The sequence below is a fragment of the Danio rerio genome, chromosome 19 (genome assembly GCF_049306965.1).
Source record: "Danio rerio strain Tuebingen ecotype United States chromosome 19, GRCz12tu, whole genome shotgun sequence".
Taxonomy (NCBI): Eukaryota; Metazoa; Chordata; class Actinopteri; order Cypriniformes; family Danionidae; genus Danio; species Danio rerio.
Window position 1 is genome coordinate 6,288,540 of NC_133194.1, and position 27,792 is coordinate 6,316,331.

General features: G+C 39.0%; 4 protein-coding genes across 4 annotated transcripts; all 4 read right to left on the bottom strand.

Moving 5' to 3' along the window:
* Positions 1-2,352: 2,352 nt before the first annotated feature.
* On the bottom strand, positions 2,353-4,362 carry cyt1l (type I cytokeratin, enveloping layer, like). The gene is made up of 7 exons (NM_001082882.1): positions 3,890-4,362; positions 3,677-3,759; positions 3,425-3,581; positions 3,177-3,338; positions 2,950-3,075; positions 2,634-2,854; positions 2,353-2,536 (listed from the first exon to the last, which is right to left on the bottom strand). Exons 1-7 carry the CDS (start codon positions 4,313-4,315, stop codon positions 2,422-2,424), a joined length of 1,290 nt encoding a protein of 429 aa, NP_001076351.1. The 5' UTR covers positions 4,316-4,362; the 3' UTR covers positions 2,353-2,421.
* Positions 4,363-8,495: 4,133 nt separating this feature from the next.
* On the bottom strand, positions 8,496-10,528 carry cyt1 (type I cytokeratin, enveloping layer). The gene is given in 7 exon segments (NM_131107.1): positions 8,496-8,679; positions 8,780-9,000; positions 9,097-9,222; positions 9,324-9,485; positions 9,572-9,728; positions 9,816-9,898; positions 10,087-10,528. Coding segments are annotated over 7 exon segments (1,290 nt in total). The 5' UTR covers positions 10,513-10,528; the 3' UTR covers positions 8,496-8,564.
* Positions 10,529-13,392: 2,864 nt separating this feature from the next.
* krt17 (keratin 17) lies at positions 13,393-15,433 on the bottom strand. Its single transcript, NM_001083105.1, has 7 exons — positions 14,989-15,433; positions 14,717-14,799; positions 14,466-14,622; positions 14,218-14,379; positions 13,997-14,122; positions 13,680-13,900; positions 13,393-13,582 (listed from the first exon to the last, which is right to left on the bottom strand). Exons 1-7 carry the CDS (start codon positions 15,385-15,387, stop codon positions 13,459-13,461), a joined length of 1,272 nt encoding a protein of 423 aa, NP_001076574.1. The 5' UTR covers positions 15,388-15,433; the 3' UTR covers positions 13,393-13,458.
* Positions 15,434-24,530: 9,097 nt separating this feature from the next.
* krt91 (keratin 91) lies at positions 24,531-26,664 on the bottom strand. Its single transcript, NM_001003445.1, has 7 exons — positions 26,171-26,664; positions 25,920-26,002; positions 25,680-25,836; positions 25,429-25,590; positions 25,193-25,318; positions 24,893-25,113; positions 24,531-24,795 (listed from the first exon to the last, which is right to left on the bottom strand). The coding sequence occupies exons 1-7, from the start codon at positions 26,657-26,659 to the stop codon at positions 24,633-24,635; spliced, it is 1,401 nt and encodes a 466-aa protein (NP_001003445.1). The 5' UTR covers positions 26,660-26,664; the 3' UTR covers positions 24,531-24,632.
* Positions 26,665-27,792: the final 1,128 nt, after the last annotated feature.

Sequence of the window (27,792 nt, forward strand, 5' to 3'; positions counted from 1 at the left end):
AAAAAGAAATCTTTATAATATAACAATAACATAAACGTAATCTGCCAGGTGTCATTATTAAAACGAGGCCAAACCTAAGCATGTGGTACACAGTATTCAAGATTAACAACAGTTGTAAATTGTCCAAGCAGGATAGTTGGAAATTTAGTTTGATGCCTGAGCTTTTAAAGAGGTACATTATAATAAATACATTATGCATGCATACATACAGTTGAAGTCAGCATTATTAGCCCCTCTTGAATTATTTTCTTCTTTTTTAAATATTTCCCAAATGATGTTTAACAGAGCAAGACATTTTTCACAGTATTTTTAATAATAATTTTTCTTCTAGAAAAAGTCTTATTTGTTTTATTTCAGCTTGAATAAAAGCAGTTTTTAATTTTTTAAACACCATTTTAAGGACAAAATTATTAGCCCCTTTAAGCTATTGTTTTTTTCGATAGTCTATAGAACAAACCATCATTATACAATAACTTGCCTAAAAACCCTAACCTGCCTAGTTAACCTAATTATCCTAGTTAATCCTTTAGATGTCACTTTTTAGCTGTATAGAAGCGTCTTGAAAAATATCAAGTAAAATATTATTTACTGTCATCATGGCAAAGATAAAATAAATCAGTTATTCGAAATGAGTTATTAAAACTATTATGTTTAGAAATTCGCTGGAAACAATCTGCTCTCTGTTAAACAGATACTGGGGAAAAATAAACAAACGGTCTAATAATTCAGGGGGGCTAATAATTCTGACTTCAACTGTATATACATTATTATACTATAAATATAGATTATTAATATAAAATCCCCCAAAAAATACAGAATACCACTGAACTAAAGTACAGCCAACTTATTCTTCCTGAAAAATGAAAAATCAAACTTCCACATGAACAGCTCTAGGGCTTAATTATTTGACAGAATTTGAATAAATACAAAATTATTTACAAATTTGAAATATCACATGGCATCATCCTAGATTATTTTATATGAGTATTTCGGCATACTATCTCTTGATGTTTTCAATGGGCTGTATGTACACAGACCTTAAATTTTCAGCAAGGCAGCTCTGATTTCTTCAAAAATCAGAGATCTTCACTGCCTGATAGATATAGACAAGATCGGATCAGATCGGACAAGAAGCACTGCATTAAATCAATTTCCCCACACCATGTCTTTAAAATATGACAGTTTAGTTTACCCCAATATTTTCAATAAATTTTCGGCGCTAGCCTGTTGCTACTGACCGGTGCTAGCAGTTACAACAGTCTTTCATCTCGCTTTACGCTTGACTAACTAAATAAATGCTGAAGTCTATTTAACTGATTGTATTGTAATTACATTACAACACCCAGGCTGTAAAAACAACCTTGTGAAGTTGAAAAAAAGTCATATTAAGCTTTCACTGGAAGTTTTTCATGGCTTTAAAACTAGCGGTGAAATAGCCCATAGTGCATAGTATGTGCCTCTAATCCAGAGATGCCAATCTTGAGCCCGCAGGCCAAAGTTGGCCGATAGTAACCTTTGATTTGGCCTGCCATCCCATCTGAGATTGCTTTTTAAATCTAATGTAGCCTTTTGTTTGTTTGTTTTATTGTTAAAAGCTAGCTGAAATTAATTGTTTCAATTAATCATAGTAAATTAATCAGATTTAGTTTAAATGTACACACTGTCACCTGACAGATAGAGGATAATGCAGAGACTTTGGTGAGCAAATCAAGGCAAAGGCAGATTCTGCTTGACCAGTGTATTCATCTTTGAACTCCACTGTTCACTGTTATGTTTTTTGCAATAAGCTATCATTTTAAATGTTATCCTGCAATAGTGTAATAAATGCTGCTCAAAAAATAAAGGGAACACTTGGAGTTATTTAAGTCTTCCCTTCATTTATTTAAGCAATAATAGTTAGCTAAATTTACCTTCGGCCCACGGCTCATAATGATATTTGGTTTTTGGCCCTTTAAATGAAAAAGTTTTGGCCACCCCTGCTCTAATCCAAGAAAAGAATTGAATTGAACTGGGTAAAACTGGCTTTGATTGGGATACTTCAGATTATTTAATAATGCATCTTAATGCATGAAATACATTCTTTGTAATTGTGTCTTTAGTAATTGGTATTCATTATTGCCTTATTATGCTTAATTTTTAAGGAATCTTACCAATACTGAGTTATTGGCTTTGTTTTAAAAGATTTCTGCCTGTTACATCTATGTTGTGTCATCCAGTTTTCACGAATCACTTGTGCTTTTAATTGGCAAATCTATTCTAATATTAATGGACGACTTTTCATATTTATTATAATATGGGTTGCTTTTATACATGGTAAAAAATATATTCCCCAAAACAAGACAAGCACAAGTATTCACAGTGAGACCAGTTTATTGGTTTTCTTATCACACTGATTGAGAACTATTTTGCTGAAGATTTCTCTTAAGTGGTTTTAGTCTCGGTTGTGGCCTTGGAGGATGAGCTGACCACTTTTCCATCCACCACCTCTTCCACAATGGTTACTACTTTGCGTGTAGTGCTTGAGCTTGTGGAAACACTGGAGAAATAGAAATAGGAAGCATGTTACATTATATTCATTTTTTATCTGCAATATTTACATGTTTAGCTAAAGGTTTTCTGTAGTTGTGTCTCACCTAGTAGCCTCTCCATCCAGCAGTCTTCTGTACTCTGCAATCTCCATCTCCAGTCTGGTCTTGATGTCCAGAAGCATCTGGTACTCTTGACCTTGGCGCTCCAGATCAGCACGGAGCTGTATCAGTTGCTCTTCCAGGCTGCTCACCTGGAACTGGTAACCATTCAACATGTTGGTGTAGCGGGCCTGTGTGTCTGCCAGAGTGCCTTCCAATGACGCTTTCTGTTGGGGGAAAGTCATTATTATTAGTATAAACTATGCTGATGACAACAAAACGCATCAATCACAGACTCCTCTATTTATCGGTTGTTGCTCACCATGCTGAGTTGTGACTGTAGTTCGATTTCAAGACTCTGGAGTGTGCGCTTAACCTCTGTGATTTCAGAGCGGGATGTTTGGAGAGTTTCTGTGCTCACAGCAACTTCCTTGTTGAGGGACTCACTCTGTGAGAGGAAATGCAACAGAAAAGCAGCTAGATAAGTCATCTGTTGGTTTTGATTTCCATCTTGCTATACAAATTTGACATGTTAAAACAGATTTTTACCTTGGCCTGGAACCAACTCTCAAGATCTTTACGGTTCTTGGCAGAAACTGCCTCATAGTGCTCACGGATATCAGCCATGATCTTTGTCAGGTCTTCCTGTGGTGCTGCATCGACCTCTACATTGACTTGTCCACTCATCTGGGTGCGTGCTGCCAAGAGCTCCTGAAGAGACAAAGACAATATACTGAGCATTTGCTTGACTAATATACTTACAGAAACTATTGAATGTGAACTATTAATGAATTTACCTCCTCGTGGTTCTTCTTGAGGAAGATCAGTTCTTCTTTCAGACCCTCGATCTGCAACTCCAGGTCAGATCTGGTCATTGTGAGCTCATCCAGCACCTTCCTCAAGCCAACAATGTCTGCTTCCACAGACTGCCTCATGGTCAGCTCATTCTCATACCTGCACAGAAATAAAATCAATGTAAATGTTTTGGATCTATTATAGATTTTTTAAGTGTTTTTTTAATTGTGCAAGTCTTACAACAGTAGACTTACTTGACTCTGAAGTCATCTGCAGCCAGCTTGGCATTGTCAATGCTGAGGTAGATGCCTCCATTTACACCAGTAGCATGCAGGATCTTTAAGGACAAATGCAATGATTTTCTTAAATAATATGAAGCATCAAACCTTCATAAAAAGATATTTGGAATTTGTTCATTTGGAAATGCAATGATTAAATTAATCACACATTCAAAAGTTGTCACATACCTTTGCCTGGAGGTCACTGATTGTTGCATAGTAGGCACTGTAGTCACGAGCATTAGGCGTGGCCTTGCTGTCCAGGAACTGGCGGATCTTCAGCTCAAGATCTGCATTGGCCTTCTCCAGGCTGCGCACCTTCTCCAGGTAGGAGGCCAGACGGTCATTGAGGTTTTGCATGGTGGCTTTCTCATTTGTTGACACGTCAATGGCATCAGACAGGTTGAAGCCAGCACCAGCACCACCACCAAATCCTGCGCCGCCACCAGCAGAGAAGGATCTGGAAGCAGAAGAACTGGAGATGCGAACACCGGATCCTCCTGCTCCTCCATAGACACTACCAGCACGCACTCCTGAGACACGACCGGCTCCACCACCGACAGAGAGGCGGGAAGATCCTCCTGAGGACATGCGGATGGATGAAGAAGACATCATTTTGAAGGAGTCTTGCTGTCGTCGTCTGCTCTACCTGGAGAAGGAAGTGAGCGGATGAGTGAGGAGAAGACGACCCTTGTGCCTTTTATGTGGGCTAAATAGGGGAGGGACCCTAACCAGTGCCTGAGGCTGTGGAGAGAGAAACCTCCCAATTCCCAACGGCAGCAGGCCTAACTGGATGTTTGAATGGCATTTTAGCTTAAGTTACTTTTTTTTGGTGGTGCTGGGTGGGGTTATGTCCATTGCAAAAACAGGTGATGAGCCCTTAGGTTTTGACCCTTCAACCTTTTGCTGCCTTTGCCAGTTTGGTGGTATTCCTGACATAGTTTTGGCATTCTTTTGAATATATGTCATCCTGTTTCTGAATGTCCATTCATTATTGTGCATCTTGATATTTTCAAGGATTGTCCATTAATTACCAGATTAAAAATGTTGAAGATTGCGGAAACTTTTTTAAAAATATGACAAATATGTAATATAACGATTGACTGTAAAACAAATAATTGCAAGCCTCAGAATTTAATTAAATCAAAAGCATGGTCAAAAGGGAGAACATGCAACTCCAAACAGAAATGCCAACTGGCTCAGGCTGGACTTAAACCAGCAAACTTCTTGCTATGAAGCGACAGTGCTGACCACCGAGTAACTGTGCCTTCATGTTGGGAACATCCCACAAATAAAATCTTAGTGAATACTTGTTTTGTAAACCTCAAATTTGAAATTATTTATATATATATATATATATATATATATATATATATATATATATATATATATATTTTTTTTTTTTTTTTTTTTTTTTTAGCTCGATTAAACAGCAAGCAATTAAAAAGCAGGTTTAGCTCGCTGGAAGTGGGTTCCAGATTAACGGGTAAGATTCAGGTTTTTTTCAATGTGAAGTGAACATAATACTAAAGAAATAAACACTACTAATAAATGATGTAATTTCCTGATATTGCAGGACTAATTCTTCTATGATCATTTAAATATTTTGCTCTTTGTTATAATTTGACTTCTAATTCATTTTTTTGTAATTAACTTTGACCCATGCTATGTTCTAGGTGCTTATTGAAATCCTGCACCTTTTGACCAACAAGAGGCAATGTCCAGATTGTATGTGGGGCTCCACCTGGCATAACAGAAATGCCCGGAGCATTGTTTTCAAACCCTGTTTCTGGAGGGGCATTGTTGAATCAGGTTTGTTCATATATACTAAGGTAGGAAAATATTTATTGTTTGTTCTGGGTGGGGTTATGTCCATTCCAACATAGGTGATGAGTCTTAAAGTTTTGACCCTTCAACTTTTTGTCAATTCAGCGGTATTCCTTACATACTTTTGAGCCATGCTTTATACCTTTTCTTTATAACAATAATATAAACGTAATCTGCCTGGTGTCATTTTTAAAACGAGGCCAAACCTAAGCATGTGGTACACAGTATTCAAGATTTAAAACAGTTGTAAATTGTCCAAGCAGGATAGTTGGAAATTTCGTTTGATGCCTGAGCTTTTAAAGAGGTACATTATAATAAATACATTATGCATGCATACATACAGTTGAAGTCAGCATTATTAGCCCCTCTTGAATTATTTTCTTCTTTTTTAAATATTTCCCAAATGATGTTTAACAGAGCAAGAAATTTTTCACAGTATTTCTAATAATAATGTTTCTTCTAGAAAAAGTCTTATTTGTTTTATTTCAGCTTGAATAAAAGCAGTTTTTAATTTTTTAAACACCATTTTAAGGACAATATTATTAGCCCCTTTAAGCTATCTTTTGTCGACAGTCTACAGAACAAACCATCGTCATACAATAACTTGCCTAAAAACCCTAACCTGCCTAGTTAACCTAATTATCCTCGATAAGCCTTTAGATGTCACTTTAAGCTGTATAGAAGCGTCTAGAAAAATATCTAGTCAAATATTATTTACTGTCATCATGGCAAAGATAAAATAAATCAGTTTTTAGAAATGAGTTAAAACAATCATGTTTAGAAATGTGCTGAAAACAATCTGCTCTCTGTTAAACAGATACTGGGGAAAAATAAACAAACGGTCTGATAATTCTGGGGGACTTCAGCTGTATATACATTATTATTATATTATAAATATAGATTATTACTATAAAATCCTCAAAAAATACAGAATACGACCAAACTAAAGTACAGCCAACTTATTCTTCATGAAAAATGTAAAATGAAACTTCCACATGAACAGCTCTAGGGCCTAATTATTTGACAGAATTTGAATAAATACAAAATCATTTACAAATTTGAAATATCACATGGCATCATCCTAGATTGTTTTTAAATACAGGAGTATTTAACACCTGCCTGGGTGTTTCAAGTATGGCTGCGTCCGAAACCGCATACTCCCATACTATATAGTACGCCAAAATCAGTATGCGAGCCGAGTAGTATGTCCGAATTCATAGAATTCGAAAATCAGTATGTGAGAAGTACCCGGATGACTTACTACTTCCGGCGAGATTCCGGAGTGCGCATCCCATGCATGCTGCGCTATCCCATGATGCCCCGCGAGCGATTTCATGAATGGAAGTAAAGCGACGCAACTGACGCTGGTAGGTCACGTGACCATGACAAAATGGCGGATGTAGTACGTCCGAATTCCATTCATACTTTTCACATTCATACTGTATAGAACGTACTTTTCTAACGGCCGAGTAGTACGTTTAAATTCAAATGCAGTACCTACTGAGTAGTAGGCGGTTTCGGACGCAGCCACTATCTAGTAAGACCTTGATTAGCTTGTTTCAGGTGTGTTTGATTAGGGTTGGAGCTAAAAATCTGCAGGACACCGGCCCTCCAGGAACAAGTTTGGTGACCCCTGAACTAAATGAATGCTAAAGTCTATTTAACTGATTGTATTGTAATTACATTACAACATCCAGGCTGTAAAAACAACCTTGTGAAGTTGAAAAAAGTCATATTAAGCTTTTACCGGAAGTTTTTCATGACTTTAAAACTGTAGCTGTTTATATTGCCCATAGTGCATAGTATGTGCCTCTAATCCAGAGATGCCCAATCTAAAGCCCGCAGGCCAAAGTTGGCCGAAAACCTTTGATTTGACCCGCCATCCAATCTGAGATTGTAATTTCAAATTTATTGTAGCCCTTTGTTTGTTTGTATTATTGTTAAAAGCTAGCTGAAATTAAATGTTTCAATTACATATAGTAAATTAATCAGGTTTAGTTTAAATGTACATACGGTCACCAGACATATAGATGATAATGCAGAGATTTTGGTGAGCAAATCAAGGCAAAGGCAGATTCTGCTTGACCGGTGTATTTAGCATTGAACTCACTGTTCATTGTTGTGTTGTATTGCAATAAGCTGTCATTTTAAAAGTTACTGCATTAGTTAATACAATTTAAAATAATGTTTTTAAATTTTTTAAAAAATATTATTAAATAAATTAGTCAATTTAATGTAATATATACTGCTCAAAAAATAAAGGGAACACTTGGAGTTACCTTTTGGTGTTTAAGTGTTTATTTAATTTTTTTGAGCGGTAATACATGCTTTACCTTGGTAAATAAGGTATATTTATTAGGTTTTTGGCCTTTTATGCGAAAAGGTGTGGGCACCCCTGCTCTAATCTAAGAAGTGCTAAGAAGTGCCTTTATGGAGAAAGTTATATTAGGATTATTGGTAAACCTAATTTTTTTATGCATTATATAATGTAAGCTTATGAATTTCACCTCTAGGTTTAACGTCAAAACAGCAAAACTATTATTTGTGTGATAAATAAAAAATCAGAAATGGACACTGAGTTTAAGCTGGGTAAAACTGGCTTTGATAGGGATACTTCAGATTATTTAGTAATGCATCTTAATGAACAAAATATGCATGAAAACAATCTTTGTAATTGTGTGTTTAGTAATTGGTATTCAGTAATTGGCTGTCTTATGCTTTATTCAAATGAATCAATACTAATACTAGATGTTTTTTATGGCTAGACGTTATTTGCTTTGTTTTAAAAGTTTTCTGCCTATTACGCCTACGTTGTGTCATGCAGTTTTACAAATCATTTGTTTCTATTATGCTTCTAATTGGCAAACTTACTCTGCTATTAATAAACTAATTTTCATATTTATTATAATATGGGTTGCTTTTATACATGGTATAAATCATGTTCCCCAAAACAAGACCAGTACAAAAATTCACAGTGAGACCAGTTTATTGGTTTTCTTATCACACTGATTGAGAACTCTTTTTGTCAAGATTTCTTTTAAGTGGTTTTAGTCTCGGTTGTGGCCTTGGAGGATGAGCTGACCACTTTTCCATCCACCACCTCTTCCACAATGGTTACCACTTTGCGTGTAGTGCTTGAGCTTGTGGAAACACTGGAGAAATAGAAATATGAAGCATGTTACATTATTTAAATTTTTTAATATTATTATTTACATTGTTAGCTAAAGATTTTGGGTAGTAGTTGTGTCTCACGTAGTAGCCTCTCCATCCAGCAGTCTTCTGTACTCTGCAATCTCCATCTCCAGTCTGGTCTTGATGTCCAGAAGCATCTGGTACTCTTGACCTTGGCGCTCCAGATCAGCACGGAGCTGTATCAGTTGCTCTTCCAGGCTGCTCACCTGGAACTGGTAACCATTCAACATGTTGGTGTAGCGGGCCTGTGTGTCTGCCAGAGTGCCTTCCAATGACGCTTTCTGTTGGGGGAAAAGTCATTATTATTAGTAAACACTATGCTGATGACAACAAAACACATCAATCACAGACTCCTCTATTTATCTGTTGTTGCTCACCATGCTGAGTTGTGACTGTAGTTCGATTTCAAGACTCTGGAGTGTGCGCTTAACCTCTGTGATTTCAGAGCGGGAGGTTTGGAGAGTTTCTGTGCTTACAGCAACTTCCTTGTTGAGGGACTCACTCTGTGAGAGGAAATGCAACAGAAAAGCAGCTAGATAAGTCATCTGTTGGTTTTGATTTCCATCTTGCTAAACAAATTTGACATGTTAAAACAGATTTTTACCTTGGCCTGGAACCAACTCTCAAGATCTTTACGGTTCTTGGCAGAAACTGCCTCGTAGTGCTCACGGATATCAGCCAAGATCTTTGTCAGGTCTTCCTGTGGTGCTGCATCGACCTCTACATTGACTTGTCCACTCATCTGGGTGCGTGCTGCCAAGAGCTCCTGAAGAGACAAAGACAATATACTGAGCATTTGCTTGACTAATATACTTACAGAAACTATTGAATGTGAACTATTAATGAATTTACCTCCTCGTGGTTCTTCTTGAGGAAGATCAGTTCTTCTTTCAGACCCTCGATCTGCAACTCCAGGTCAGATCTGGTCATTGTGAGCTCATCCAGCACCTTCCTCAAGCCAACAATGTCTGCTTCCACAGACTGCCTCATGCTCAGCTCATTCTCATACCTGCACATAAATAAAGTCAATATAAATGTTTTGGATCTATTATAGATTTTGTAAGCAATTTTTAAAGTCTTACAACGGTGGACTTACTTGACTCTGAAGTCATCTGCAGCCAGCTTGGCATTGTCAATGCTGAGGTAGATGCCTCCATTTACACCAGTAGCATGCAGGATCTTTAGGGACACAATATTAATATGCATAAATGATCAATTTTAGACCACTTTTATGGGAGAACTTGACAAACGCAATGCTTTTCTCAAATTATTTGAAGCATCAAACCTTCATAAAAAGATATTTGGAATTTGTTCGTTTGGAAATGCAATGATTAAACTGATCAACACATTCAAAAGTTGTTACATACCTTTGCCTGGAGGTCACTGATTGTTGCATAGTAGGCACTGTAGTCACGAGCATTAGGCGTGGCCTTGCTGTCCAGGAACTGGCGGATCTTCAGCTCAAGATCTGCATTGGCCTTCTCCAGGCTGCGCACCTTCTCCAGGTAGGAGGCCAGACGGTCATTGAGGTTTTGCATGGTGGCTTTCTCATTTGTTGGCACGTCAATGGCATCAGACAGGTTGAAGCCAGCACCAGCACCACCACCAAATCCTGCGCCCCCACCAGCAGAGTAGGATCTGGAAGCAGAAGAACTGGAGATGCGAACACCGGATCCTCCTGCTCCTCCATAGACACTACCAGCACGCACTCCTGAGACACGACTGGCTCCACCACCGACAGAGAGGCGAGAAGATCCTCCTGAGGACATGCGGATGGATGAAGAAGACATCATTTTGAAGGAGTCTTGCTGTCGTCGTCTGCTCTGCCTGGAGAAGGAGTGAGCGGATGAGTGAGGAGAAGACGACCCTTGTGCCTTTTATGTGGGCTAAATAGGGGAGGGACCCTAACCAGTGCCTGAGGCTGTGGAGAGAGAAACCTCCCAATTCCCAAGAGCAGCAGGCCTAACTGGATGTTTGAATGGCATTTTAGCTTACATTACTTTTTTTTTTTGGTGGTGCTGGGTGGGGTTATGTCCATTGCAATATTCCATTGAATATATGTCATCCTGTTTCTGAATGTCCATTCATTATTGTGCATATTGATATTTTCAAGGATTGTCCATTGATTACCCGATTTAAAATGGTGAAGATTGCAGAAACTTTAAAAATATATCAAATATGTAATATAACGATAGACTGTAAAACGAATAATTGCGGGCCTCAGAATTTACTTAAATCAAAAGCATGGTCAAAAAGACTTTATATAAACTGTTTACTCTCAAATGGATGGCTGAGATACTGCTTTTTATCCTATGAGATAGCTGATCAAATATATTACTTGAAAATAACAAAAAAAAAAAAATCTCGTTTATTTCAGGCTAGGTCTAAAAGAAGTTCACTAGATCCTGAAAAAAATTACCGCATTTGGAAATAAGTAATTTTATATTAGAAGTGTTTAAATCATACATTCATTTTACTTTGGTTTACACTTTATTTCAGAGGTCACCACAGCGGAATGAACCACCAATTATTATGGCATGTTTTACGCAACAGGTGTCTTTCCAGCTGCAATCCAGCACTGCAAAACACCAATACACTCTCATTCTCACACATAATCATACACTATGTCCAATTCAGTTTATTCAATTCACCTATACCAAATGTCTTTGGACTGTAAGGGAAACCCGAGCACCAGGAAGAAACCCACATGAACCCGGGGAGAACATGCAACTCCAAACAGAAATGCCAACTGGCTCAGGCTGGACTTAAACCAGCAAACTTCTTGCTATGAAGCGACAGTGCTGACCACCGAGTAACTGTGCCTTCATGTTGGGAACATCCCACAAATAAAATCTTAGTGAATAGCTGCTTTGTAAACCTCAAATTTAAAATAAAATTTGTTTATATATATATATATATATATATATATATATATATATATATATATATATATATATATATATATATATATATATATATATATATATATATATATCTATAGCTTTTTCCCCCATTTAGTTTTAATGTCAAGGGTCATTTATAAATAGGAGATCAAACCTAAGCCTATTATACAAAGTATTCAAAATGTACCACTGCAGTTATTTGTCTAATTAGGAAAGTCGGAAATTGAATTTTGATGTTTGAGCATAAAGAGTGGTTAACCGTCTGTATGTATATAGGGTGACATAAAGAATTTCACAACTTTCAAAATTGAGAACTCTGCAAAAAAGAAAAGGAGAGCTAAGCTCTTTCTGGCGTCGATTTAAGGAATCTTTAAAGTTTCATTTGGTTGTCTATTTGAACAAAAGGTACCCAAAGCAATGGATTGGCCGCCACTGGCCTCTAAAAAAGCCTTGACCTTACCCCCTGTGATTTTTTTTTCTATGGGGGTATGTTAAAGTAATGGTGTTTCGACCACCTCTACCAGCTAACATTGAGGAATTAAATAAAAGAATAACTGCAGCTATCCAAACTGTTACGCCCGAGATGCTACAGATAGTGTGGAACGAGTTCAAGTATCGGGTTGATGTCACTCGAGTTTCTGGAGGGGTTCATACTAAACATCTATGAACTTGTTTTCTACTGAAAAAAACTTTTATGTACTCTTCACATTGATTAATTACTCAAGGTTCCATCATATTTCTTTATTAAATACAGATTTTCAAAGTTGTGGTATTCTTTTTGAATCAGCCTGTAATATAACTACATCATAAATACAGATTAGAATTATAAAAGGCCAAAAAATAGAGAATATTACAAAAATAAATATTGTTGTACTTATTCATTTTCTTGTCGGCTTAGTCCCTTTATTAATCCGTTTTTGCCACAACGGAATGAATCGCCAACTTATCCAGCAAGTTTTTACGCAGCGGATGCCCTTCCAGCCGCAACCCATCTCTGGGAAATATTGTTGTACTAAAATACACAAAATTCTTCCTTAGAAAAAGCTCTAGGGATAAACTATTTAAAAGGATTTGTATGAATACATAACCATTATAAATTTAAAAATATCACATGCCCTCATGCTAGAGTATTTTTAAACAAATGTATCATGGAGGAGTATTACAGGATAATATCTTGACTGAGTGCCTAATCAAAGAGAAGAACAGAATTGTTTTTTCAAACTATATTAAGTTGAAGTAGGAAGTCCAAAATTGAAGTAGGATTATTGGTAAGCTTAATTTTCATGCATTATATAATGTAGCTTATTAATTTCATCTCTAGGTTTAACGTCAAAACAGCTGTTATTTGTGTGATAAATTAAGAATCAGGAATGGACACGGCGTTTGAACTGGGTACAACTGGTTTTGATAGGGATACTACAGATAATTTAATATTGCATCTTAATGAACAAAATATGGATAAAATATTACATTCTAGGCATAAACTTACATTTTTTTGTAATTGTGTTTTTTAGTAATTGGCTGTCTCATGCTTTATTCTAATGAATCATTCCAATACGAAATTTTATTTAATGGCTGTGAGTTATTAGCTTTGTTTTAAAAGATTTTACCCTTTTACTTGTGTATGTTTTATCTTCCTGTTTCTGACAAATTAGTTGTTTAATTATGCTTGTAATTGACAACATTTATTTTGATATTAATGGATGACTTTTTGCTATTATACATGATATAAATGATGCATGAATTCCAAAACAAGACAAGCACAAAAATACAGTGAGACCAGTTTATTGACTTTATTATCACACTGATTGAGAACTCTTTTGCTGAAGATTTCTTTTAAGTGGTTTTAGTCTGGCTTGTGGCCTTGGAGGATGAGCTGACCACTTTTCCATCCACCACCTCTTCCACAATGGTTACTACTTTGCGTGTGGTGGAGGTTTTGCTTGAGCTTGTGGATACACTGGAGAAATAGAAATAGGAAGCATGTTACATTATATTCATTTTTTATCATCAATGTTTACATGTTTAGCTAAAGGTTTTCCGTAGTTGTGTCTCACCTAGTAGCCTCTCCATCCAGCAGTCTTCTGTACTCTGCAATCTCCATCTCCAGTCTGGTCTTGATGTCCAGAAGCATCTGGTACTCTTGTCTTTGACGCTCCAGATCACCACGAAGATGCACCAGCTGCTCTTCCAGGCTGCCCACCTGTAACTGGTAACCATTCAACATGTTGGCGTAGCGGGCCTGTGTGTCTGCCAGAGTGCCTTCCAATGACGCTTTCTGTTGGGGGAAAAGTCATTATTATTAGTAAACACTATGCTGATGACAACAAAACACATCAATCACAGACTCCTCTATTAATCGGTTGTTGCTCACCATGCTGAGTTGTGACTGTAGTTCGATTTGAAGACTCTGGAGTGTGCGCTTCAGCTCTGTGAATTCAGAGCGGGATGATTGGAGAGTTTCTGTGCTGGCAGCAACTTCCTTGTTGAGGGACTCACTCTGTGAGAGGAAATGCAACAGTAATGAAGCCAGATGAGTCGTGTTGATTTTGATTCTAATCTTTCTTTGTAAATATAACATGTTAAATATTTTACCTTGGACTGGAACCATTGCTCAAAATCTTTTTGGTACTTGGCAGAAACTGCCTCATAGTGCTCACGGATATCAGCTATGATCTTTGTCAGGTCTTCCTGTGGTGCTGCGTCAACCTCTACGTTGACTTGTCCGCCCATCTGGGTGCGTGCTGCCAAGAGTTCCTGTAGAGGCAAAGACAATATACTGAGCATTTGCTTGACTAATATACTTACAGAAACTATTGAATGTGAACTATTAATGAATTTACCTCCTCGTGGTTCTTCTTGAGGAAGACAAGTTCTTCTTTCAGACCCTCAATCTGCATCTCGAGGTCAGATCTGGTCATTGTGAGCTCATCCAGCACCTTCCTCAAGCCAGAGATGTCTGCTTCTACAGCATGCCTCATGCTCTGCTCATTGTCAAACCTGCACAGACATTTAATCAATGTAAATGTTTTGAATCTTTTATAGATTTTGGAAGTGAATTTTTATAGTGCAAGTCTTACAACTGTGGACTTACTTGACCTTGAAGTCATCTGCAGCCAGCTTGGCATTGTCAATGTGGAGGTAGATGCCTGCATTTACACCAGTAGCATGCAGGATCTTTAGGGACACAATATTAATATGCATAAATGATCAATTTTAGACCACTCTTATGGGAGAACTTGACAAATGCAATGCTTTTCTTAAATTATTTGAAGCATCAAAACCTTCATAAAAAGATATTTGGAATTTGTTTGTTTGGAAATGCAATGATTAAACTAATCAACACATTCAAAAGTTGTCACATACCTTGGCCTGGAGGTCACTGATTGTCGCATAGTAGGCACTGTAGTCACGAGCATTAGGCGTGGCCTTGCTGTCCAGGAACTGGCGGATCTTCAGCTCAAGATCTGCGTTTTCCTTCTCCAGGATGCGCACCTTCTCCAGGTAGGAGGCCAGACGATCATTGAGGTTTTGCATGGTGGCTTTCTCATTTGCAGACGAATCAATGCCATCAGACAGGTTGAAGCCAGCACCAGCACCACCACCAAATCCTGCCCCACCGCCAGCAGAGTAGGATCGGGAAGCAGAAGAACTGGAGATGCGAACACCGGATCCTCCTGCTCCTCCATAGACACTACCAGCACGCACTCCTGTGAAGCGAGACGATCCTCCTGAGGACATACGGATGGATGAAGATGACATCATTTTGAAGAAGTCGTGCTGTCGTTGTCTGCTCTGCCTGGAGAAGGAGTGAGCGGATGAGTGTAGAAAATACGACACTTGTCTCTTTTATTTGGACAAATTATGGGAGGGATTATAATCGGAGCCTGAGGCTGTGGAGAGTGAAACCTTCCGATTCCCTAAGGCAGCAAGCGTGATTGGATGTTTGAATGGTATGTTATCATTTTGAGTTTCACAATTCTTCTGTAGAAATAAATTAGGGGGGTATGCAGTTTCACCTGTCAGGCCTTATCACGCCTCACACCACTCTTTTGCATTGTCTGTTTTTTTGTCTCTGGAAAATATGCTTTAACTTGTCGCCACTTATGTTGGGACACATACATCAACATGCTTGGTAACATTTTACAGCAATGTCTCATTACTTAAGAGTATTATTGTGTTAATTAACATTATTGTACATTTGGTATAGTATTTATTAGGCTTTGTTGTTAGTTCATAACAACTTAGGTCCAGTTATTCTAGCCTATTGAAACCTTTTCAAGCCTTGTAGTTAACTGGACTACCTAAGCAACCCTGTGTTACACAGGATTCTTATCGTCCAAAATGTGCCTCAGGCAAGATAAACCTGTTTTATTAGTTGGATGTGGGTTGACGTCTTAACAGTAAATCTGCAGATTTCTAAAATATTTGGTCACACCTTAAGGTAGATGGCCTTAAGTAGGCTACAACAAAATTAAATACCCACAGGATTATGTATGTTCTGTGTAACTACATGTTATTTTAGAAAATTATTGTTAATTAGTTTGTGGTTAGTGGTTTGATTTAGGATGTGGTGTAAGGATTTGGGATAGGGTTTTGGGTGAAGTTTACAGTATAACTACAAATGTCAGTACAAATACTATAAGGGCGTACTCACACTATGTACAGTTGCTCTGAACCAGGCCAAAGCACGCTTGTTGTCCCTCCCATCTCCCCTGAAGGCCCGCACTCACATAACATTCAGGCCTGGGCACGCTTATGTCATCGATTATGTGCTGCTCAGTAAGAAGCGCTCTCTCTCTCTCAGCGCAGTGGAGATTGCTTCAGTTATATTGTTTTAGTGGTTTGATATGCAGTGACACAGTCTAATATTTCTCTGGACAGATCAGCCACTTTTGACGCTTATAAACAATCATAAAGTCCTCGTGCTGCAGGAATTATGAAGTTTGCTAAAGGTTTGCTGTGTTGCAGTGAGAGTTTTGCGTCTTTAATAATCTACGTCAGTTTGTGATCATTAAAAAATAAAAATGATTAATAAACACATTTGATACAGTCGTGTAAATGTCATCGTCTTCAGTTTCGGGCTCTGGCGCATTTTGCACTGAGCCCAAGTGAACCGCGCTCTGGCACACCTCTTCCAACCGGGCCAGGGCCGGCCAAGTGAATTGTGCCTGAGCTCGATTCAGCGCACTCATACTTCTCAAACGATCAGGGAAACGGGTCTAGGCATGATTCGGATAGCATAGTGTGAGTAGGCTCCAAGTCTGATTACAATTCACCAATTTGCATGTATATATTGCAAAGTAAAAGTGTACAACAGTATTAACTCTCAGGTGTAACTTGTACAGAGCAGATCTTTCATGCAAAGTCATATTTCTTCATGAGATAGGACAATATTTGGTAACACTTGATGGTCCGTTTGAGTATTAGTATACTGTCTGCTTAATATCTGCTGACTTTAATTTCTCCGCTGACTTTTGGCCAGCGGAGAAATTAAAATGGTCGTGCCCAACTGAGTCTGGTTCCCTCAAGGTTTTTTTTCTTCACTCCCATCAGGTGAAGTTTTTTTTCCCTCTCCGCTGTCGCCACTGCCTCGCATGGTTCAGGATTGGTAGAACTACGCATCGATGAATTTGCTCTTCAGTGTTTGAACTCTCAGTAATGATTAAATCACACTGAACTGAGCTAAACTGATCTGAACTGAACTTAAACACTAAAAACTGAACCACACTGTTCCAGTTACTATGACCATTTATGTGAAGGTGCTTTGACACAATCTACATTGTAAAAGCGCTATACAAATAAAGCTGAATTGAATTGAATTGAATTGAATTGAACACTGCTCCTTCAACAGACATTTAACTGACTATAAGAAACTTTGCAAGTACATGTCAACTTACATTAATCCTAACCCGAACCTAACAGTCTACTTATAATGTAATGAGAATTAGTTGGTATGTGGATGCAATGTAGCTTAAATTAAAAAAACAGACCATCAAAATAAAGTGTAACCCACATTTTTTTACATAAAGCTTGTTAGATTCAATACTTTGACAGCTCTTTTGCTCACAAAATGCATTGATTAGATTTTATGTTATTATTTTTTTTATCCAATGAGAAGTGTGAAGAAAAAACTACTCATCCCTCAAGCTAAAACCCCACTGGGCAAATAGCTAAAGTAATGAAAGAAACTGACAAGGAAGTGACTGTCAGGTTGCAAGTAAACCAACAGGTAATGTTACTGCAGTGTCTTTTCACTTCTGCAAAAATTTTAGTTGTGTTACGACCCCCTCGTTTGAGTCGCAACATAAGAGCTCAGACAACAAAATGATCTATATGCAACTTATTTGACTTAATTAACTTACTACATAGAACTAACAGAACAACAAATCTCTAATGTCTAGGAATAAATAAAGAAGATAAAGAACGTAAGAGATAATCACAACTAACTTTAACTACATGATACAAATAATGCAAAAAGAAATCAGAAGGAAAGAGACTAAACCTAAATTAATTAAATCAATTGGTGAGCAAGCAGGCATCCAATCAGGATCTGCCACATCCAAACTGGAATCTTGGGGTCGTCACACTTTGATTGTGCATAAAAAAATCATACGAGATCAATGAATTAAAAACTGAGTTTAGTAAAACCTAATGTATACATTGTTTGTTGTGATGAAAAGGAAAGTAAATAAAAAAATAGTTAACTCACCCAAGGATGTTAGAAATTGGTAGCCATTAGCTTCTGAAGTAGGAATTCTTTCATTTTTAATTAAAAGCAAAAAGTAGATTTGAATATGTAAAAAAAATTTTATGAATCTAATAAAAAAAAGTAAATTGTAGATCCTAATTTAAAAAAATAATGAGTTGCTTAATACTGCAGAGCAAAGTAATTGCATATCTTCTAAGTCAGCTTTGTCAATTCTCAGATAAAAATTTAGAGAATACTTTAAAGAAGCTTTCAAAATCCAGCAATTGTTATGTCAGCTTGAAGTGGAGCAAAGGCAAGTGGAGCAAAGGCTTGCTAGAGGCATCAGGTTACAGCTGCCAAACCTGAAAAATCTGATGTAGTGGCATAGATTTGAAAAAAGCTAACCAGGTGTGAAGTTGTTTATCAATGAAAGACTGTACAAGTTGCTACAAAGTTATAGTTATGTCACTGCAGACGTTTTGCAGGTCTGAAAAGAGCATGTGTTTACCATCCTCAGAATTTAAGTTCATATAAAAAGCAAGCTTGTAATACATTGCTTTACTCTTTTAAATCAGTTTGCGATACTTTAAACTGACATAAGAATTGCTAGCTTATATTTTCTTGTAATTCTGTGGTTATTAAAGTAGATCATTAATAAAGCCAAACAATTATTTTTTTTAATCTATTTTCATGTTGTTATTTTGACTGTCTAAACTGCAATGAACCAACTTGGTTTAAAATACCAGAGTAAAGCCATCTATTAACATCCCGTTCAATGCAACTTATGAAGTACATAACCTGGATGATGTCATTTCTTAGACACTTTTTAGGGTTTGTATTTTGATATTTGACAGCTTTCAAAGTAGAAAGAATACTTTTGCCTTTTTAGTGACATTATGTCATTATCAACATGGACAGACTAGTTAAAACTTGCCCCCTATTCACCTTATTCTTTGCCGACAAGCGGGCGCAGCCATTTCAATCTTTTTGGCTCGAGACTTCCGTTCTCATTTACTTCCATTCATTTTTAGACATTAAAAACTGCTCGTTTCGCTGTTTGATGTTGCAAACTGGTATTTTCTTTTTATATTATTCTACTTTGTCTGTATAGGCCTGGAAACATTTGTTTGTAGAGCAAGTAGTTTGACCGTTTTCTGCCGTTTATTATTCCTAGTCATTTCTCCCATAGGCAACTGAATCAGAAGTTCTAAAACAATCGCGAAAACAGGCGCACTTCCGCATTTTAGAATAAGGTCAATTGGACAGCATTTTCTCAAAAGGTGGTGGAAAGCAACTCCATTATACACTGTGTCAGAGAAAAAGTCTTATTGCGGACTGAATCCAGGGTACTGATCCCACAGAGGTCAGTATTTAACAAACAGTAATGTCTAAAGTAGAGTCTGATGTTGAAATTGACTTCAGAACAAGCTTAATACATTGTAGCATTGATTCGACAAGGGGTTTGAAATATTCTTCAGAATTTTTTTGTCCGCATTGAGATTATAGCAGTGTGCTGTAACGGGAGTTTCATCAGCGGTTTGCATCCATAATGTGAATCTTCCCTACCACCCAAATATGTTCTATTGGATTGAGATCTGGTGATTGTAGAGGTCAGCCAAGTGAAGTGAATTCATTGTTAAAAAAACGATGAGATTGTCTGGTGATAAAGAGATAGACATGGTCACAGCAGGAAAAAGGTAGGCTTTAGCTTTTAAACAATGCTCAGTTGGTGTTTTAGCATACCTTGTGCATAGTTTTGCATGTATACTTTTGTGTTCTATTTGTGTTGCTCTGCCTCCATGGGACTCGACACTTGTTAAACATACACTCCAACCACAGATTGTAAAAAAAATAAAATAAACAGGTCCCGCAGCTCTCATCCTCGCCCACACTCATCAATGCTACAGAGCCAACCAGTCACAGAGCTCACATCGTCACAATGTGTAGTTAAATTTTTTTGAGAGAGGTGTCACGGCAAAGTATGCGACAAAGTTATGTGCAAAGGCAGCACCGAACCTTTGTTCACTCAATGCAGGAGTATAAATCAGCCTAAAGGGGCCCATGATGTGCATGGAAAAATTCTCCTTACCATTACACCTTCTCCAGCAGCCTGAATCATTGATAAAATGCAGGATGGATTGATGATTTTATGTTTTTACATCAAATTCTGACCCTACCATCCCAATCTTCCCACAGGTCTTGAGGATCACCAGATCAGTCAACCTTTTACCAATCTTGAGCCCATGCAAATTGCAGCCTCAGTTAGATTTTCTTAGCTTACAGCAGTGTCACTGATGTGCTCTTCTTTTTCAGTTCCTGTAGCTCATCTGTTTCAAGTTTGGATGTTTGTTCAGACCTTGGTGGTATCAAGTGGTTATTTAATCACGGTTGTCTTTATACTGTATCAGATGCTCAAGTCTGGCCGCTCTCTTTGGCACAATCTTTGGCATCAAGAATCAAAGAACAAACTAAAATTATGTAATTTCAAACAGTTTTATTCAACCCGGGCTCATTGTGGAAACGTAGCCCCGCGGACGTTTCTGCGGACCGCGATTTACGTCCCGGGAGGTACGTATTCAATCGTTTTTTTGTTTTCGCGGATCCGCGAGAGGCCGCTGTGCGCGCTTTTTCACGCCCGCGCCGTTCTCACGTGAAAAGCCCGTAAAGTAGTCTTTCTCCTTTGAAACATGTCAAAAAAAGTTTTTTTGTTTTCGCGGATCCGCGAGAGGCCGCTGTGCGCGCTTTTTCACGCCCACGCCGTTCTCACGTGAAAAGCCGCCGGATTGAAAAAAAAAAAAAGCCCCTGTCTTCGATTTCAACCGCGTTTTCGGATCCCGCCGCGTTCTCGCACTTATTTTTCGGATTCCGTTTTTCGTCTTACCTGATTTCCGGAACCCGCTGTTCCCCGGACTCAATCCCGGTCGTCGTCCACCGCGGCCGGCTCCTCCTCGTCCGGGGCCTCCGCTCCGCCGACGCAACGCTGTGGGCTAGGCAGACAAACTGATTGCGTCGGAAAAGCCCTCCACTCGGAGGCGAGCCGTCGGCTGGCGAGTGCGAAGAGGAGGGGCGAAGCGGCGCCACACCGCCCCGCAGCGTTCGCTCGAAAAATAACCAAACGCGGCCTTTACGTACCTCCGGCCACGTAAATCGCGGTCTCCAGAAACGTCCGCGGGGCTACATTTCCAGAATGAGCTTGGGTTGGTTTTATTAGTACAAAACTGCTCACCAAAGCAAACTTTTTAGGGAGTTCGTTTTGGCTCCTTAACACATTTGAGCTACCATTGGTCCATGGCAATTACGCAATTGGTGGATGTGTTCTGTAACTCTGCCTTCTTTGACATGCTTCGTATCTCATATCCACAGAGCCCAAACAGAAGAACAACATCTAACCAAACAACACCAAGTTAGCATCATGAATGCACGGGAGGGTCATGTAGCAGAGCTGATACAGACATATCCGCACCTGTACGATATCAGTTGCAGAGAGGTTTTTAAGATTCTGAGGTGGTCACACACTGGACAAGAAGAGCCACCGCATCACACCATGTCTTTAAAAGTTCTTAACATTGTTTAGTACCTGTTCCCAGCAATTAGAAAACAATGTAAAGATATGCAGTGGTGCTTCTCATCTGATCACTAAAAGCTTGTTGTTTATGAAACTGCTCTTCTCTTACAGCCTCCATTGTTGTGTGTAGTGGTAAACACGAGCAGGGTGACACATTTGCAACCCTGCCTACTGCAGAGCGGGGGTGTTGGAATGTTTGAAATTGGTATACCATCACTCAGCCTTTTCAAACTTCTTTTTGCCCTCAATTGAAGTACGACAAGTATAGTGAGGCCTTTAAAGCACCTTTCCTCCTCATTCTGAAGCTTGGTTTGAACTTTGTCTGATTGTCTTGAAGACGTCCACAAGCCTAAACGTGTTGGATTGATTCCTTTGCAATCATATGCTGTTTGACAGGTGTACCTAATAAAGTATGATGAGGAGGACACATTGTGGATTCCGAGAGAGTTGCAGAAGTAAATACACAGCCTACCTTTACCAGATATCTGAGTGTAACCGCAAACTTAATCCACCCATATTCCTCCAAATCCGTTAAAGTGTCAAACTGATCCTCCGCTATAAAAGCAGTCCCAAAATTAAGAATGACAGAGCTCCCCCTAGACTTATCAGTAGTGCTTACGTCCATTTCATCTATGTAGTGCCATAGGTTATTTTCATCCTCACCCAGCAGGCCGTTTGAAGGCAAGCTAATTATGTAAAAGGTCATATATGCAGGGAACTTGTAGGTCAGTACCTAAGTGATACATTGTCAAAACACCAATGATCTATAATATAAAATATCTGTACATTTGTACCTTGTTGTACTGACTCAATGAGGAGCTCTTGTAGCTCGACATGTACGTCGGAGGACTTGAGACGCAGAGTAGAGTTGAGTTAGGTTTAGAAAATGGAGTGGATGGGTCTGTTTTAAAACGGTTGGTCAGTCAGTCGACAGCAGCATCTGGTGGATTTAAGTGAGACCAGCAGGCGTGAATGGCACTCACAAGAGAAATCTGAGATCTTAAAGCGTACACAGCGGTCTCTAGTGGATTCGTGAAAACAAAAACCTCAAAAAACATAGCTCCATGGGCATATTTTGCTCTCCCCAAATATGTATATAGGGGTACATAATCATTATAAGCCTGGGTTGACTAATGTTATGCCTCTACATTTAATTGTTTTTCTCAAAAACTCACCAAAGATGTCATTTTGGTCATAAATACTGTCAATTAATATTATGAATTTTTTTTAATAATTTTTTCGGGGGGGTTCACCTTTAATAGATAGGACAGTAGATAGTATTGACAGGAAAGCGTGGGGAGCAGAATGAGTGGAAGTATCTGCATTGGACCTCAAGGCTGGAATTGAACACAGGACGCCGTAAGTGCATGTGTCAATGTACTAACCACTATGGTATTGGATTGATATTACAATTTAAAGGGATAGTTCACCACAAAATGAAATTTCTTTCATCAATTTATGAATTCGGTCCGAGTTTATATGAGGTGGCCTTAACTAATATGTACCTAGACTGGAATTAATCATTTGTCATAATGTACTTATCGTGTAAATACATGTTTTTAAATTGTACTTATGATTGATTAAATACCTGCATGTAATTACATCTTTAATACATTTCTGTAATAACTTTTGCCCATCCCTTACACCTTAATCCATTCCTAAACCTACCCATACCCCCAGACCTGTCCCTTACCCTACCTGTATCCCACCTCAAGAGCTCCAGTATTGTTCTGCAATACTTCATGAACACAGTAAGTGTATTGTACTTATTTTTGATGCAAGTGCATAGTAAAGGCCACCTTATATATAATGGGACCACTCTTTCTGTTGAGCATAAAAGAAGACACTTTTAAGACTCTTGGAAGCTGATAGCCATTGATTTCCATTGTAGTTTTTCTAAAATAGATGAGTACTGGTTTGGTTTTTGTGTTCAACAGAAAAAAATAAATAAATTTGGAGCTACTTAGAGGAAACCGTGAGTACATTTTCATGTGAACTATCCCTTTATTGTACACTTTTATTTAAGCATATGAAAATGTTGATTTAATGTTAACTTTATCATTGCCAATGTTGAAAACAGTTGTAATAATAAATAAGAGGAAAACCTGACACTTTGAACCAGTGCTCTCGAACTCAACTCCTGGAGAGCCTCTAGTAGTCTTGAACACCTTGATTAGTTGGATTGGCTCTGTTTGATTAGGTTTGGAGCAAAACTGTGCAGAGCTGCAGCCCACTAGGAATCGAGATTGAGACCTATGCTTTAAACCAGGGATCACCAAACTTGTTCCTGGAGGTCCTGTGTCATGCAGATTTTAGCTCCAACTCTAATCAGGCACACCTGAACAAGCTAATCAAGGTCTTACTAGGTATACTTGAAACAGCCAGGGAGGTGTTTTGAGGCAAGTTGGAGCTAAACCCTGCGGGGCACCCGACCTCCAGAAGCAAGATTGGTGAGCCCTGCTTTTTTGTAGCATTTCAAATGATTTACATTTTAAAATTTACCCTAAGATTTGACTTTATTTTATGACTTTGTGTTTATTATAGTGTTTGTATGTGTACTATTATATTTATATATAAATGTTGCTTTCTTGACATGTATGAGGCAACTGGTAAATAAAATCTGAGAGTAAAAGAAGACTCAAAACACAAAAGCACATTCAGACCAGTTTATTTATTCATTTATTTTTTCAACCACTCTGAGTTAGCGTTGTTTTATCTCAAGAGTGTTTGTCCTGGTTGGTCTTGTTTGAGATCTCACTTGGACTCGGTGACAGCCTGGGTGGAGGAGATCACTTTGCCATCCTTCACCTCCTCTACAATGGTGACCACTTTGCGTGTGGTTGTGGATGTAGATGTGGATGATGGTGCGGATGAGGATGTGGATGAGGTTTTGGTTGTGGATACGGTTTGAGAACTTCTGAGGTTGGGACAAATGGGAGCAAAAGTTACAGACTCCTCAGAATCACATCACATTTTGCTTCTGGAGTACATAAATATACATTATAAATGCTCACCTTGAAGCCTCTCCATCCAGCAGTCTTCTGTACTCTGCAATCTCCATCTCCAGTCTGGTCTTGATGTCCAGAAGCATCTGGTACTCCTGACCTTGGCGTTCCAGATCAGCACGGAGCTGCATCAGTTGCTCTTCCATGTTGCCCACCTGCATTTGGTAACCATTCAACATGTTGCCGTAGCGGGCCTGTGTGTCTGCCAGAGTGCCTTCCAATGACGCTTTCTGTTGGGGGAGAGTCATTACTGATGATGCTGTGTGATGGTATCCAACAGCAAATGTGATGATCCGGTCACCTACTTACCATGCTGAGTTGTGACTGGAGTTCAATTTCAAGACCCTGGAGTGTGCGCTTAAGCTCTGTGATTTCAGATTTGGTTGATTGTAGGGTTTCTGTGCTTGCAGCGACTTCTTTATTGAGGGATTCACTCTGTGAAAAAACAATTTACAAAATAGTAGTTAAATTAAATTAATTTGGGGGGAGGGGGGGTTGCTTTAGTTTTGGTTGCCTTTGAAAGGCTTGGGCTAATCTGATTTTACCTTGGACTGGAACCAGTGCTCAAGATCTCTTTGGTTCTTGGCAGCAACTTGCTCGTAGTGCTCACGGATATCAGCCATGACCTTTGTCAGGTCTTCCTGTGGTGCTGCGTCGACCTCTACGTGGACTTGTCCGCTCATCTGGCCACGTGCTGCCAAGAGCTCCTAAAGGTGCAATAGCAAACCACTGAGCAGTTGCCTCATTGGGCGAAATATCATAGTTATTAAAGAGTGTGATCCAATCACTAATTTACCTCCTCGTGGTTCTTCTTGAGGAAGATCAGTTCTTCCTTCAGACCCTCGATCTGCATCTCCAGGTCAGATCTGGTCATTGTGAGCTCATCCAGTACCTTCCTCAAGCCAGCGATGTCTGCTTCCACAGACTGCCTCATGCTCAGCTCATTCTCATACCTGCGCAGAAATCAAACCATTGTTACTCAGGCCCATTTGACGTGGTGATAGCTTTTCTTTTAGTGTACTGTATATGGACTTACTTGACCCTGAAGTCATCTGCGGCCAGCTTGGCATTGTCAATGCTGAGGTAGATGCCTCCATTGATACGAGTGGCATCCTGGATCTTCAGGAGACAACAATATTGACAAATGTCATCATACAGTCAAAAATCATTTAGAGAGCAGTTCTGCTAATCTTCATCGAATCTGCTGCTTTATTTTAGTACATTATTAGGAAGGTAAGTTAGCAAAATATAATAAGTGCTTAATATAATATAATAAATACCACATACTTTGTTCTGGAGGTCACTGATTGTTGCATAGTAGGCACTGTAGTCCCGAGCAGAGGGAGATGTCTTGCTGTCCAGGAACTGGCGGATCTTCAGCTCAAGATCTGCATTGGCCTTCTCCAGAGAGCGCACCTTCTCCAGGTAGGAGGCCAGACGGTCATTGAGGTTTTGCATGGTGGCTTTGTCATTTGCAGACACATCAAAGGCATCACCACCAGCGCCACCGCCAAAGCCTCCGCCAAATCCACCACCTGCTCCTCCACCGAACCCAGCACCACCTCCGAAGCCGCCACCGCCTCCAGCAGAGTAGGAGCGAGAAGCAGAAGCACTGGAGATGCGTGTGCCATAACCTCCAGCTCCTCCGTGCACACTGCCTGCATACATGCCAGAGACACGTCCACCTCCACCACCGCTACCAGACATGGAGAAGCGAGATCCTCCACTCATGGAGCCCCCAGAGGACTTGAAGCTGCTACGGCTGTATGAAGACATGCTTGTTGAGGGGAGGCTTGCTGCTCTCTTCTCTGACCGGAGAGTGTGTGAGAAGTGAGGAAAATAAGTCCTATCATCCTTTTATTTGGATAAGCGGGGAGGGAATCGTCAGGATGGGCGTTTTGGATTATCCGAGGAGGTGGAGTGCGAAGCCACTGCCTCTCCAGAATAAACATGCAGGATCACACACACACACACACCCACACACACACACACACACACACACACACACACACACACACACACACACACACACACACACACACACACACACACACAGAGAAAGTAGTCAGCCAGCTGAATGCTCTGAATGTGTTCAAGGTCTGATTTAGTGTAGCTGGATTTTATAGAAAGGCATTTTGCCATAGGGAAGTCAGCGCCAAGACAGCATGCATATGATTTTGATTTGCAAAGCACTGCTTTTCTTCTTGCAGTTTAATTCATTTACCTTTTGTACAGTCAGTTTATTCTGCATCTATCTATCCATCTATCTGTCTGTCTATCTGTCTGTCTGTCTTTAATCTATCTATCTGTCTGTCTATCGATCGATCGGTCTGTCTCTCTGTCTGTCTGTCTATCTATCTATATATGAGTCTATCTATCTATCTATCTATCTATCTATCTATCTATCTATCTATCTATTATCTATCTATCTACCTACCTGTCTGTCCGTCCGTCTGTCTGTCTGTCTATCTATTTATCTGTCTGTCTATCTGTCTACCATCTATCTGTCTGTCTGTCTATCTATCTTTCTATCTGTCTGTCTGTCTATCATCTGTCTGTCTGTCTGTCTACCATCTATCTATCTATCTATCTATCTATCTATCTATCTATCTATCTATCTATCTATCTATCTATCTATCTATCTGTCTGTCTGTCTGTCTATCTGTCTGTCTGTCTATCATCTATCTATCTATCTATCTGTCTGTCTGTCTGTCTATCTATCTATCTATCTATCTATCTATCTTTTGTAGTCAGATTCTTCTGCATCTGTCTGTCTAGCTATCAATTTTCTATCCAATCAATCAATGAATCAGATTCTTTTGCATCTTTCCATCTGACTGTTTATCTATATCTAACAATAAATTGTTGAGAAAAAATAAAAAACTGAGTTGTCTCAACAACTGTTTTTA